This window comes from Saccopteryx leptura, chromosome 2 (assembly GCF_036850995.1).
Source record: "Saccopteryx leptura isolate mSacLep1 chromosome 2, mSacLep1_pri_phased_curated, whole genome shotgun sequence".
NCBI classification, from domain to species: Eukaryota; Metazoa; Chordata; class Mammalia; order Chiroptera; family Emballonuridae; genus Saccopteryx; species Saccopteryx leptura.
In genome coordinates this window covers 23,789,570-23,804,998 of record NC_089504.1, presented here as the reverse complement: position 1 = coordinate 23,804,998, position 15,429 = coordinate 23,789,570, and the positions used below count along the sequence as shown (strand labels likewise).

The 15,429-nt window shown below is 40.5% G+C and overlaps 1 protein-coding gene across 7 annotated transcripts in view; it reads right to left on the bottom strand.

Annotated features, from left to right (window-relative positions):
- The window catches only part of LPAR1 (lysophosphatidic acid receptor 1), a 145,842-nt gene that overhangs the window by 83,072 nt on the left and 47,341 nt on the right, over nucleotides 1-15,429 (bottom strand). For all 7 annotated transcript variants that reach the window (XM_066367456.1, XM_066367461.1, XM_066367460.1 and 4 more), the window contains exon 2: nucleotides 237-396. In XM_066367456.1, coding sequence (XP_066223553.1) covers nucleotides 237-281 — 45 coding nt within the window. In that variant the 5' untranslated portion in view covers nucleotides 282-396. The remainder of the gene's footprint in view (nucleotides 1-236; nucleotides 397-15,429) is intronic.

The window sequence follows — 15,429 nt, the reverse complement described above, 5'->3', positions numbered from 1 at the left end:
AAAAACGAGGCCCTACAAACAGAGACCAGTCCACCAAGATCACTTGCTCATTGTTCCAGCTGCTTCTTGAACTAAACAGCACCTTGCTCACAAAAGCACTATCATCCAAATATCCACCAAACGATGATGAAAAGGTTACCCATGATCCCCAGAGTCCAACACAGTTCCTGAAACTCAATTTAAATATTCAATGAAACGCTGAGCATCTCCAGCCTGTGTGGGTTTGCATCACTTACCTGGGGCTGTGAGATGACAGGGGTGGCCATCGAGGCGGTGGCCATGGTGGCTCTGCAGCTGTGGGAAGTGACCAGGCCCCAGCACCAAGGCGCCAGATGCAGGGGTCAAACTCTTGTGGTTGCTGATCAGATCACTGTCATGCTAGGAGAGCCTGTGTACCTGGAAGAGAACAGGAAGCCCCATATTTAGCCTGAGGGGACTACCACGGGGGAGTGAAGCACCACCACTTGCCAGAGGAAGAAAAATCCTTGATACCAAATGCCAACTCTTAGCTCAATGGAAAGAGGAACCCAGGAGAGAGCAGCTACTGTCTCAGCGCCAAGATGTTTGTACCATTCGTCCAAATCAGGTTAAGCTGCTGTATTTTCATAAGTTTGAATCCAACTTTGCGGGCTAGCTAGATGTTTTGGGAAGGTAGTGCCAAGTTGTAGAGACTGGGAGAAAGGGTCAGGGGTGGGAAGCCGTCCTGTCATTAAACAATAAGGAAATTGAGCGACCTACAATTGAGAGCCGAGAGTTTATGTACAAAGGGCAAAGAGAATAATACCATCAAGTGTCGTAGAGATCACCCCTGCCCATTAGCAGATGGAAAAATGGAGGGCTGGAGAAGAGAAGGGACTGAAGTCATATATGTCATTGATGGCAAAACCAGCACCAGAACAACCATTCCCAGTCCAGTAGGGACCATGAGGACGGGAACTGTTTCATGTTCTCATTTCCTCAGGGAACCCAGTGACCACAGTCAAGATTAAAGAATGGAAAGACACGCAGAGTTACAGGAGTCAGGTACTTGGGCAGGTAGCTGGGGGCTTCGTAACTCAAGACTCCCCCATTTGTGAGGAAAAGCGCAGTTTTTAGAATTCTTTGACATCATCCTCAGAGAGAGAATGTTGGATAAGCACAAGGTATAACTAAATCTTTCATTATTAATATGTTTATTTAGAAAACTCAAAAGATGCTATATTTCCCACAGGAAAGCATGGCATGAATTCTGTCCAAAGATTAATGACATTGTTTTCACACTACAATTTATCCCAGAAGGGAAAATTTTTTCATTTAAAGAAATTTTTTTTTTTTAATTTTCCTATTTTAAAGGTTTTTTTTTTTTCATGTTTAGGTTGTTTTCATACCACTGAATAATAGCCTTTTTATTCAAAAACTATTTTTTGAGCATGTATAGTGAACTGAGAGTAGAATGAATAAAACTGTCCCAGCCCCTGCCTTCAGGGAGCTTTTTCCGTAAACACACTCTCTACTCACACCAGCATGCAGGATGATACCCAACCACGTTCCCTGTTAGAAACCCATACTTTTAATTCTGGCGAGAGGAACGACGAACCAGGACCAAAAGAACCAAGTCTTGAGCAGTAGAAACAGCAAAATTGGATGCTTAATCCAAGTCTTTTGGCCCCAAACCCACTGTCTCTATTCTAAATTAGCTGGATGACGCGGAGCAAGACACATAATTTAATTTAGCTTCAATACAGGCAAAAGTAGGTTTACAGTTGTTCATATGGAAAATAATACAATAATTAACAAATAAGAATACAAAACAAAACTCACGTATACACAACTGTAACTCTACCTCAGAAGAACATTTTCCTAAGAAATAATCTAGGTTCGGCCACAGCGTCCATGAACTTTAAATTTTGATTTGTGTCCTATCTCTGTGAATTATCTATCCTTCACACTACAGTTTCAATCGCTCTCGACTTTGTTTAGACTTCACTGTGGCGCTTTCGTATTTGCTTCCCTCCGCTGGAGGAACTATTTTTATTAACTAATGAGAAGGAAAGCTGTCAGGCTGTTTGGGTATAACATTCAACACAAAATTCCACAGGTGTCCTAAGACAGCACTGATGTTCTCCTTAGATGCAGTCCGCGGGTGAGGGGCGGACCTGCTGTCTCCGACACCGTGGACTTAAGTGACCAGCCAGGAGACAGGTACATGGACATTGGAACGCCTTTCCTCTTCATGATGGCTGCTGGAGTGTGCAGCCTGCTCTGAGACAATTATAGGACCCACGGGGCGCTGTGTTGTAGTGAACTTATTCCTGGCGTCATTTTGTGACCATCCCTGCTTCTTTATTTCTCCTTTTTCCTTCTCATGTACTTGTAATTCACGTTACCTCACTCTATTGTAGGTAGGGTAAACAGACGAATGACAACCAAAAGAACAAAACCAGCAGGTGGGCGACATCTCATTCTTAAAGACTCACGCAGTGTGCTCAGAGCCTATCTTATACCTGCCAAGCTAGGTCTTTAAGTAATATAACTTTAATTTAGCTTCAATACAGGCAAAGGTAGGTTTATAGTTGTTCATATGGAAAATAATACAATAATTAACAAATAAGAATACAAAAAAAAACCTCACGTATACACAACTGTAACTCTACCTTTGCCCTACCCTGTATTCTGAGTACACGTAGTTGCCCAAAAGGTGAATCCCGGGCACCTCGCCTGGAATAAGGAAAGGGGTCTAGAAATCATGTGACTAATACACCACATGACATCAGCGCCGAGAACAATAGGAGAGAGGTGGGAGGCTGAGGCTGAATGGAACCCGACTGGCTGCTGAGCCTGGGAGCAATCATTTCACAGTTTGAGGCTGATGCTGTTCACTCACTTCTTAAGCGGGGAACCTGAGGCTTTGAAAGGTTGTGCAAGGTACCAAAGTCACAACAGCCAGGAGATGAGGGAGCTGAGACCTGACCCAGGACCCACTCCAGGGCCCATGCACTTTCCATAGACTAAAGTGTGTGGAATCTTTTTGAAGCACTAATTTCAGGGAGTCCTGAAGAAAGCAGGGTGAAAGTCAGACGTCCTGCGGGGGAACTATTTTCCCCAAACCCTGGTACAGAGACACGTGTGCTGCTCTCCCCTATAGGAAGCTCGAATGGCATGCCCCTTGTTTTGATGTATGTTATATATCCTTGAGCTACATAACAGATAATACAGATTATTACTTACATATCTTCAAAAAGAAAATAAGAAAGATTAACTGCCTTCCCCTAAAGCAGAGGTCCCCAAACTTTTTACACAGGGGGCCAGTTCACTGTCCCTCAGACCGTTGGAGGGCCGCCACATACAGTGCTCCTCTCACTGACCACCAATGAAAGAGGTGCCCCTTCCGGGAGTGCAGCGGAGGGCCAGATAAATGGCCTCAGGGGGCCACATGCGGCCCACGGGCCGTAGTTTGGGGACACCTGCCCTAAAGCATATGACATATCTAGTTTTGAGGCTCTTGTTGAACCTTATAATGTAAGAAGGTAATAAGAGCCCTTTATAAAACGGTGCATGGCAGGGCTAAGCAGTACTAACTACCTCAGGGGGTATAAATCAGCTCTCTCCTGGAAGTGGTCTTAAAACTACATTTATGAAACTTATTTACTTCTCAACTTATTTACAAAACTGAACAAGTCATGGGGTCATGGAGGAAGTAGACACAATGTCAACAAAAATAAAATAAAAAACAATATCCTAAGTAATACTGCTGTTTGGTCTTGAGCTAAGTAGGCTGGTTTACTTTGACATGAGTCCCCTGCTTTCCCAGAGCCCCAGACTCTCAACTACAGAGCTGCACAGAATTTTTAAAAAAACTACATCCCTCTTGAACTCTTCCAAGTACCTGGACACTTGTCTTGCAGTTCTTCCTACCTGTCATCAGCCAAACTCTCCATTTCCTTTGCCTGAACTCCAAGACTGTGCGCCAGCCACCAGAACCACAAAGCAGCGTGGGTTGGCCCCACCAGCCCCAGTTCCTCTTGGGTCACTCTTATCTCCACCTTCCATTCTAGACATCTCTTTGAATCTATACCATTCTTTGTAAAACCACAGAACTACCTCTAATTCCCCTCACTTGCAAAAGATGAGCTTTGTCATTGTATTTACTCACCCATTTATTCATTCTGATATTGTCATTGCATATGAATTACCTTAATATCCCTCCCTACAATTCAAAATAGATATATAAATACAACTGACAAACAAGAAAGCTACAAGAGGCTCTTTCCTCTGTGCCGTCAGATTACTAAAGAAATAAGAACAGGACATATCCTGAATCAGCCCTAGAAACCGAAGATGAAACCTAATTATCGCATCAACTTCCAGAATTACAGGGGTGGACAAAAGCAGGTGCACAGTTAGTCGTATGGAAAAAATAAATACCACAAGAATAAATAATAATACAAGAATAAACCCTGTTTTGGGTACTCACACAGTAAACCTACTTTTGCCCACCCCTGTATATAGAAAAAATCAACAGGGAGGTTGGCATAAGGACCGAGGCAAAGCATCACCTTCACGTGAAGCTGCTAGTGCACGGACAGAAAATGAGCAAAGGAGACCCCAGCAGATTCACCCTGCTACTCCTATTTCAGCTGGATGAGGGCTGCAGGGAACAAAGCCCAGGAGAGGTGGATGCATTTAAAATCCACTCACTCCTTAAAAGGGGCTCCTGACTCCAACTGAGCAAGTAATCTCTGGCTGTATTTACTTCTAATTTACATGTACCCTAGGTGACTGCACAAGAAAATATGGGGGGGGGGGGGACACTACCAGCTGGCATCTGAAATGGGCAACAACCTTGCTAATTACCAAGGGCCACCCCAAAAATCTAACGGAAAGTCTCTGGTTCTGAGGCAAACCTCATTTCGATTACTCCTGCAGCTGACGCTCGCTCCTTCCCTACGTCTCACAGGAAGATGAATTCCTAATTTGCAAATTAATCTCCTGGAAATCTAACCTTTTCTTCTTCATCTGGATTGGATTCAAACAGTGACTCATTTCAGTCTCTTGAAAGAACCCAAGGCAATACCCGACGTTGAATATGCAGAGACCTTCCCCTCCGAGGATGAGCCGGTGGAGAAAAACCCAAATCCAGCCAGCACATGAAAAATCCTGCAGTTCAAGAGAAGGGGAGACTCTAGAATCTGAGCAAACATTTACTTGAGAGATAGGTGTAGTACAAAGGAAACATAAAAAATATATATGAGATTAGAAATAAGTCTGCATTCACCAAACAGGAAAAAAGAATCTGAATTATGAACTGAAATAAAGGCGGTTGATGAAGTAGAAAACGGAGTAAAGAATAAAGCAGAAAATGGTATTAGTGAGACAGAAGACAGACCAGAGCTTAGAGGAGCAGGGAAAGGAGAGACATGGAGAACGGTTTGAAAGCACCACCACCCCCCCTAGAAAAACAGAACAGCTGAACAAAATGTACTAAAGCCACCAATGCCGAAACCTGAAAAGTTAAATTTATCCTAGAAATGTTAGAAAAGTGTTGCACATACTAAGTGTTGCAAAGACCATGTAACTCAAATAGGAAGAAAAATTCAGACTTGGGATTTGCCGCAGAGAGCTCTACCGTCTGGCAGAAATGAAGAACCTCTGGACCGCAAACCTAGAGGAACAGAACAATGAGGTAGAGGACAGCCAGAGTGCTGGCCTCGCTTTCTCAGGACCCCTCAGCCCACGGGACCCTAACGGCATGTGAAGCCCGCCTTCTGTCATCGAAGGCTGAGACTGGGAGAGTCTTCTCTCCGGAATCGGAACCGATGAAAAGACTGAGAAATAGTCACATCAGGAGGAAGACACTGACCCACGGAAACAGGAACAAGATGGTTAAAAACCGGTCGTTGGAAATTTAGTAGAATTGGAAAGTAAAGTTGCAAATGTAAAAAATCCAAAATATAAAGCAAAAAACAAAATGAGAAAGCTAGAGTTCCGGGCCAGGAGCTCTTATAGCCAAATAAAAGCAATTCTAGAATAAAGGAAATAAAAGGAGCGGACATCAAACGGCTAACTCCAAACGTTCTCCAAAGTAGGAAAGCCCCACATATGTTGACTGTAAGGGCCCACGCAGGGCCTACCCGCCTACCTCAATGCTTTTAATCCACCCACATGTAGCACCCGTCATCAGGTTTGTTTTTTCACTTTTGTTTTTGTTTCCTTTACAGTAGCAGTTTGTAACAGTCCAATGAGCTCCCAGAGAGCCTGGGTGTGGAGGAGCTCATAAACAAAGGCTCCAGAACTCATCCTGGAAGCTAGAGGACAAAGCGTGGTGAGGAAAGGGATTTACCACCGAGAGTCTATCTGAGGATGTGCTTCAGCAAAACAGGGAGCAAACTAAGAAAAAGGAAGGCGTGTGATACAAGAACCAGAATGCAACCCAGGAGAAAAACAAAGGGCATTCCTGTTGCAAAAGGAGACCTATGGATGACAAGAAGACTCACAAAGTGGCCTTGACAAAAGTCCCTCCGGATGTACAGGGGCGGGCAAAAGGGCAAAAGTCGGTTTACAGTTGTTCGTATGGGAAATAACACAATAATGAATAAATAAAGATACAAGACTAAACTGTGTTTTGCATACTCACAACTATAAACCTACTTTTGCCAACCCCTGTACTAAGAGCAGAATTCTAGAACAGACAGAGCTTGGGATGAATAAGTAATGAGCACCTAGAGAACTAAGAAAACATAAAAATTAAAAAAACAAACAAACAAAGAAATTTGCAGAAGAAAAAGGATTTATAGAATTCTAGATGGCTCAACTGTCTACACCAGGGGTCGGGAACCTATGGCTCACGAGCCAGATGTGGCTCTTTTGATGGCTGCATCTGGCTCGCACACAAATCTTTAATAAAAAAAATAATAACATTAAAAATATAAAACATTCTCATGTATTACAATCCATTCATTTCCTACCACTCATGTTCATGGTTGCGGGTGGCTGGAGCCAATCACAGCTATCCTCCGGGACAACACCAAATTTTGATTGAGTAATGCATAATGTACACAGGTCTTTGTATGGCTCTCATGGAATTACATTTTAAAATATGTGGCGTTCATGGCTCTCTCAGCCAAAAAGGTTCCCAACCCCTGATTGACACCATTAACAAGATCACAATAACATTAACACTGAAGGATGGCCTCATCAAAATCCCGACCTAATTATACTAGAACAATAAGGTACAGGATGGCAGCGTGTGTATGGCAAAAAGTACAGATAAAATCTTAGAAATGCAATGCAAATACCAAATTAGGCAGCTAAAAAAACAGAAAATGGCTCTGGCCAGTGGTGGCTCAGTGGATCGAGTGTTGGCCTGGCATATGGACGTCCCAGGTTCGATTCCTGGTCAAGGTAAACAGGAGAAGTGACCATCTGCTTCTCTTCCCTTCCCTCTCCCCCTCTTTCCCTCCAGCAGCCAGTGGCTTGATTGGTTCAAGCATGGCCCCAGGCTCTGAGGATGCCTTGGTTGGTCCGAGCGTTGGATCCAGATAGGGATTGCCCGTGGATACTGGTCAGGGTGCATACAGGAGTCCATCTCTCTATCTCCCCTCCTCTCAAAATCAGAAAACAGTAGCTGTGGTGAAGATAAAATAGTAAAGAGCGGCAGAGTCCTTTTTCTTAGCAAGCCTCATATAGCAGTTTGACTCTTTAAATTATAAATACTTATAACTTTGAAAAAGAAAGAAAAGCAAAAAAGAAAAAAATTTTTAAATATCATTACTGCTGAATCAAAATATCTAAAGCCAACCGGCAGAGGTGCCACTGCATAAAACCAAATGGATGCCATGGAAGACTAGCTTGGTAAAAATTACACATGCTTAGAATAGTAGAAGTTACTAAGTTGATTAGAAATTATAGCTTCAGAGCACAAAAAAATAGGGACTCAATATAAGAACAGTTGGTATACCTGTGAAGAACAAGCAGAACAGAAGTTATTTAACAGTAAGTGTAAAATTTCTCAAAAGATGTTAAATTTGTGGTTTAAAGAGTTCACTGCAGCGTAGACAGTAAAAAGAGAAAATAAAATATATTAAATCAAAATTAAAAACATCTGTGTATCACAGGACACAGACAATCAAGAGTGAAAAGGCAGTCCTTGAAATGGGAGAAAGTACTTGCAAATCATATTTCTGAAAGGGGTTAATATCATATATATATATATATATATCTCCTACAACTCAACAATGAAAATGAAACAGCACAATTAAAAATCAATAAGACTTGACTAGACATTTCAAGTAGATATAAAATGGCCAAATGGATACACAAATGGCCAAAAGGCACATGACAAGATAGTCAACACCACTAAGCATTAGGGAAATACAAATCAAAATCACAATGAGATACCATCTCACATCTATCAGAATGGCTGCTAACAAAAAAAAAAAAAATAAGTGTTGCAAGACTGTGGAAACAACAGAACCTTTACATGCTGCTGGTGGGAATGTAAAACTGTTCAGCTGCCATAGAAAAGATGATGGTTCTTCAAATAACTAAAAATAGAATTATATAATCCAGCAAACTTCTAGGTATACACCCAAAAGAATTGAAAGTAGATTCTCAAAGAGATATTTGCACAACCATGTGCAGAGCTGCATTATTCACAATAGCCGAGAGGTGGAGGCAACCCGAGTGTCTATGGACCCATGACAAACAATATGTGGAATACACCTACAATGGAATACTAATCGGCCTTAGAAGGAAAGAAATTCTAACGCATGCTACAACATAGATGGACCGCGAGGATATTACGCTGAGTAAAAGAAGCGTGTCACACAAAGACAAATGATGTAGGGTTCCACTTATATGAGGTACCTAAGGCAGTCACATTCATAGAGACAGAAAGCAGCCCCTGGATGGTTTCCAGGGGCTGGTGGGCAGGTGAGAATGAGGAGTTGCTTTTTAATAAGTATTAAGTTTTAGTTTTGCAAGATGAGAAGAGCTCTGGAAATGTTTCACAGGCCTGACCTGTGGTGGCACAGTGAATAAAGCGTCAACCTGGAAACGCTGAGGTTGCCGGTTCAAAACCCTGGGCTTGCCTGGTCAAGGCACATATGGGAGTTGATGCTTCCTGCTCCTCCCTCCCCCTTCTCTCTCTCTCTCTCTCTCTCTCTCTCTCTCTCTCTCTCTCTCTCACTCACTCTCTCTCCTCTCTAAAAATTAATAAAAGTAAAAAAAAAAATGTAAATATACCTAACACTACTGAATTTGAAGACAGTTAAGACAGTTAACGTCATGTGATAGAACCATCACTGTTTAAAAAGAGCTCACCACATTCCAGAAAACAATATGAAATACACATTCTACAATTGGGTTTGTTATGTTGCTAAGCTTCAAGAGTTCAAAGAATCCCCACAAAAAAAATCCAGTAGAGGGAAATCAAATCTTAAAGGGGAAAAAACTGACCTAGACAGAGCCATCATCCTGGCTACAATGAAAAGACAAAGGAGTCCCTTTCAAGATTGTCAGAAATATGGAATGACTAACTATACAACTGGCCAACCTTTCATTGCAACAGCAAGAACAAGGCACTCTTAAACATAAAATAATCGAGATATATTTCATCCTGAAAATCCACTCAAGGATGTAATGCAACTAATCTTGTAACAAATCAAAATAACGTGCCCAGGAAAGCCTCGGAATGAACAATCTGTCAGGCTATGGAAACACAGAACACCTGTGCTAATGATGACCAAAAATAAAAACATAAACAGTTATTATAGATATTAAAAGAAAAGGTATATGATTGGAATATAGATTTATATATTTTATATATAACTATAATGAACTAAGAGTAAAACTTCAGGAAATCATAAGAAAAAGGAGAAAATTATTCACCTTTTGAAAAAGGAGTCAATCAATACTGATTTATTTTTCTAAAGTTTATAAAATGAGAATTTCAGGCTTAAAAAAAACAAAAACAAAGGAGGGAAAGAAAGAGGGGGAAGGGCGACATAGGAACAGCCATGCTACATTTTTTATCTGAGCCTATCCACACCACTGCTTCCCCTCAAACTTGGGAGGCAAATGGTGGAGCTGGGATGAAGAAGGCTGTGGTCCCTTTCACAGTCCGTCCGCTTCACAGGCAGAGGTAGTTTCTTCACACCAAAAAATTAGAAAAGCACTTAAGAAACTCAATAATTCCCTCGTGTTTCGCTTCTAAATACCATCTCTACCTGTGGCAACTGAAACTTTCCTCTCTTCTTCAAAGTGTCAGGGCCAACAGCTTCCTTCAATATACTCACAGAAGACAATCTATTTCATGTTCTGAAAGTTTTCCTGTTCCACACACAGGATCAGTTTTTCCATCTGCTTCGCCAGCTTTTAAGTGAGACCTTACATTCTATGTTTGGCCTAAAAGTCTATCGTTCTTTCTATGTGGCACTCCGCGGATGCATTCAAAGGGAGGATATAGCTAACTGGTCCTGCTCACACTGCCTGCAGAAAAGGACACTCAAGTACCACGTCCCATTATTTATCAGTTTGGAGGCCAGTATCCTACACACTGAAACTTGCCAGAAATTGTTTAAATAAGCTCATTGCCCTGATTTCAAAGACTGTATTGCTAGGCATACCATTTTCACTTTTGAACAGTATCCTTGATAGGGAGAGATGCTATCCTGAAACTTGTCAAAATAACTAGAAACTGTAAGACACGATCAGCAGCAAAATCTCAGAACAGTTGTTACTACTAGGGCAAAGAATATATTGGCCCTGACCAGGAAAGTGGCATAGTGGATAGAGCGTCGAACTGGGACGCAGAGGACCCAGGTTTGAAACCCCAAGGTTGCCGGCTTGAGCGTGGGCTCATCAGCTTGAGTGCAGGATCTCTGTCTTGAGCATTGGATCAGAGACATGACCCCATGGTCGCTGGCTTAAGCCCCTGGTCGCTGGCTTGAGCCCAAGGTCACTGACTTGAGCAAGGAGTTACTCACTCTGCTGTAGCTCCCCATCAAGGCACATATGAGAAAGCAATCAATGAACAATTAAGGTGCCACAATGAAGAACTGATGCTTCCCATCCCTCTCCCTTCCTGCCTTTCTGTCCGTATCTGTTCCTATCTCCTGTCTCTCTCTGTCACTGTCACAAAAAAATTTTTTTAATTAAAAAAATTTTTAAAAGAGTATATTGGCAATACCATTTACAGTCTCAATCTTAAGCTGCTTTGTGTTATATTGCTTAGAAAATGGGAGAAATCTGTAGTTTAGGAATAGTGGGTCAGGAATGAGTTGGAATCACAGATATCTGAATTAGAGAAAAATGAAATAAATGTGTGTGCTCAGTTGCAAAGAGAGAGAACAAGAGAAGAAAAGTTGGGAATGGAGGAACACATCGAATAAAAGGACTGAGACAATTCTCTTGAAAGGTAGGGCAATTAAAAGAATCACACTTTGAATAAGAGACAGACTACTGCCTTGTTTCTTTCTATTGTCCAAGCTCCACAATGACTGAACTCTGGATCATTGTAGTATCTGCAACCATGACCCTCAACTATTTACATAGGGACCCAGAGCAGTGCAAAGATAAATGGAAATTAAGAGTTCTACCCAAGGAAGGAAACATCTGAGGTAGAGGGTGGATATATTTTTATTGAAGAATGCTTGAAGAGGGATCCTCTGAGCCAAGCAGAGCATCTATAGTTCATAGGTTTCAGGAAAAAGAAAATTATAGTCCTTTTAACCAAGGCCCAGGCCAAGCTAGACTCTTGCAACCACAGCCAATGGGGGAGTCTTAGGAGATATTTCCTTCTAAGAGCAAGTGCTTGTTTCTAAAATCAAAACTATTTACCAAATGGCCTAGATCAGGGATAATATGAATATATGTATTCATGTTGGTAGAGGTGAGGGGAAGAGAAAAAATAGGGTTGGGGCAAAGTGTCAGGACAGTTGGCCAGAATATAGAAGTCTATGACTGTGATAAGAAAAAATGATTCAGAATGACAGTTTGTAACAGTAACAGGTTCTGTGAACAGAGGCATCCTTCATTATTTACAATTTTGAGTAGCTTCAACTTCAAATATCATTGAGAGTATAAGTCAGAATCAATTCTGAGTGCTTGAACTGAAGAACAGTCACTAAAAACTATACCTCAACATGAGAAAGTTATGCCTCAAAGATAGTTTTCAAATGTATTTGCCACAATGTAGGAAAATAGGCATTCAAATTTTATTTCTGGTGTTGATACAACTGTTATAATCTTTCTGGAAGAGAGAGAGAGAGAGTTGCATCAAGATCTTGAAACTTATGCTGAATGAGAGGGTATATCATTCAACAAATAAGAATATATGCTGTGGAAAGAATTAATATTAAGAGCAAAATTTCTGCTATAAGGATGCTTAAGGCAATATCATATGTGACTTGAAATTTTAGAAACAACATAAACATCCAACAATACAGTACTTGCCAACTGAGTTATTAAAACTATGTTTATATGCAATTCAATTTTATATAGCCAATAAAAATTAAGTCCTATTGAAATTATGTATTTATATATCTTCCCCATTTTGGAAAACATATAGACACAGAAAGATTATACACACACACACACACACACACACACACAGATTATGCACTGAGGTGGTACAGATAAAACCACCTGACTAAAACAAACAAAAAACAGATTAAAATATACAAAATACTAGACTTCGGGCAACAGAGGACAATGATCCCTAAGAGGTGGGAAAAGAACACGGTGAGCCCTGTGAGTGCCCAGCTTCCTGCCACAAAAGTGTCCAGGCCAGGAGAAATTCAGGTGGAATCCAGGGGACTTACTGAGTTAAAGAGGCAGATCTGAGAACCAAGAAACTCAAGGCAGCTAGAGTTCAGACACAGAGAACAGAACTAAAAAGACAGAAAACCCAAAGGTCTGCAGTGCCCTCCTTGAGTATTCGATTGAGAACTGATCAGAGAAGGCACATGAGGAAACTGTTAAAAGCTTGAGCAATATTCTTTTGAATAGTTTCTGTTCCCACCGGCAAGAATGGAAAACCTCATAATTCATGGGATATTGGCTAGAGCACTCAGAAGCATCTTGCCTAAGGAGTGGGGAATAATTAGCCCTAGACTAAACACAAAGTTGATTCCACTGAACAAATTTTAAAAGCAAGACCTGAAAAGGTTACATTGTTTCCAAGTAATTAACTGTGACTCTAAACAAAGCTTGAGAATATTTATAGGAATGCAGAAATATTCAGCATCCAACAAGGTACAATTCACAGACCAGCATCTAATCAGCAATTACCAGTCGAGCAAAAGAGCAAAAAAAAAAAAAAATTAAAATGCCAGAAATAAAAACTATATGAAATGAAACACTGAGAGGAAAAAAGAAATAAGAAAAAAGTAAACTAACATCAGTGATATGTGGGAAATCTTCAAGTGGACTAACATACACTGCTCACAAAAATTAGGGTATTTTTCTTTTTTTTTTTTTTTTTTCATTTTTCTGAAGCTGGAAACAGGGAGAGGCAGTCAGACAGACTTCCACATGCGCCCCACAGGGATCCACCCGGCACGCCCACCAAGGGCGACGCTCTGCCCACCAGGGGGCGATAATCTGCCCATCCTGGGCGTCGCCATGTTGCGACCAGAGCCACTCTAGAGCCTGAGGCAGAGGCCACAGAGCCATCCCCAGCGCCCAGGCCATCTTTGCTCCAATGGAGCCTTGGCTGCGGGAGGGGGAGGGTATTTTTCAAAATGAATATGAAGCGATAAAATAAAGAAGCATTTGATTTTTTTATTAAACAAGAACATCAGAAAAGCAAACAAGTCAAAGAAAGTTGTTCAATTATGCAAATGAGATGCAAAACCAACTTTTACTTTATTGGTGAAAATATACTATAAAGAAGGCTTGAAAGTGCTGGAGTATCTGCATGTTCCCTGATCCCCTAATTTTTATGAGCATGTAATTGGAATCCCCAAAGGAGAGAAGAGGACAAAAAAATATATTTAAAAAATAAAGGCCAAAAAAATTAAAAAGTTATTAAAAACTACAAAATCAAAGATTCAACAAAGCTTAATGAACCACAAGTATAAGTAACAAAAATGTACAAATACACATCATAATCAAATTTATCAAAACTTAATAATAACAACAAAATCTTTAAAGTTGCCATATTTTTTTAAAAATGTGGCACAGACAGAAACAAGAATAAGAATGACAGCAGACTTCTCATAAAAAATGATGGAAGCAAAAAGAAATCAACATCTTTAAAGTGTTGGGAAAAAATAACACTATCAATATAGATTTCTATCACTATGAAAAATAAAAGTTTTCAAAAATAAAAGTAAAACAAAAAATTTTAAACATAAAAATAGCTGAAAGAATTCATCATAAACAGACCTTGGACTGGTAAAAAATGTTTAAAAAAAACTCCATCAGACACAAGAAAAATTGAATCAGATGAAAGTATAAATCTTCACAATGAAATGGAAAATGCCAAAAATAATAATTAGTATACATAAAAATATTTTCTGATATGTCTTTTTAAATTAATATAGACAACTTACAAAATATGAAAAATTTTTATAAATATCTGAAAAAGTGACTTGCATACAGAATATAAAAGAATTCTTATAATTCAATAATAAAGACACAAAAAAGTCAATTTTAAAGTGAGAAAAGAGCTGAGCAGATATTCTGTAAAGAAAATATACAAATGACCAATAAGTATATAAAAAGATACTCTACATCATTAGGGAAACAAAAATCAAATTCACAGTGAGGTGCCACTTCACACCCACCAGTATGGCAATAACCAAAAGACAGATAAAAACAAATATTTGTGAGGCTATGAATAAATGAAACCCTCATGCATTGCTTGTGGCAATGTAAAACAGTACAGCCACTCTGAAAAGCATCCTGATAGTCCTTCAAAGTATATATTAAACAGAGTTTTCATATGACCCAGAGATCCCACTCTTAGGTTTACAAAGCCAAGAGAATTAAAAATATATATCTATACAAAAACTTGTACAAGAATGTTTATGAAAGCAGTCTTTAAAATAGCCAAAAAGTGGAGACAATACAAATGCCCACTTTTGTATTGACTGATAAATGGATAAAAATTAAATGTGGTATTTCCAAACAATGAGATATTATCAGGCAATAAAACAAAAGGATATTGACCCTGGCCAGTTGGCTCAGTGGTAGAGCGTCGGCCTGGCGTGCGGGAGTCCAGGGTTCAATTTCCGGCCAGGGCACACAGGAGAAGCGCCCATCTGCTTCTCCACCCCCCTCCTTCCTCTCTGTCTCTCTCTTCCATTCCCGCAGCCAAGCAGCCAAGGTTCTATTGGAGCAAAGTTTGCCCGGGCACTGAGGATTGCTCTGTGGCCTCTGCCTCAGGTGCTAGAATGGCTCTGGTTGAGGCAGAGCGACGCCCCAGATGGGCAGAGCATCGCCCCC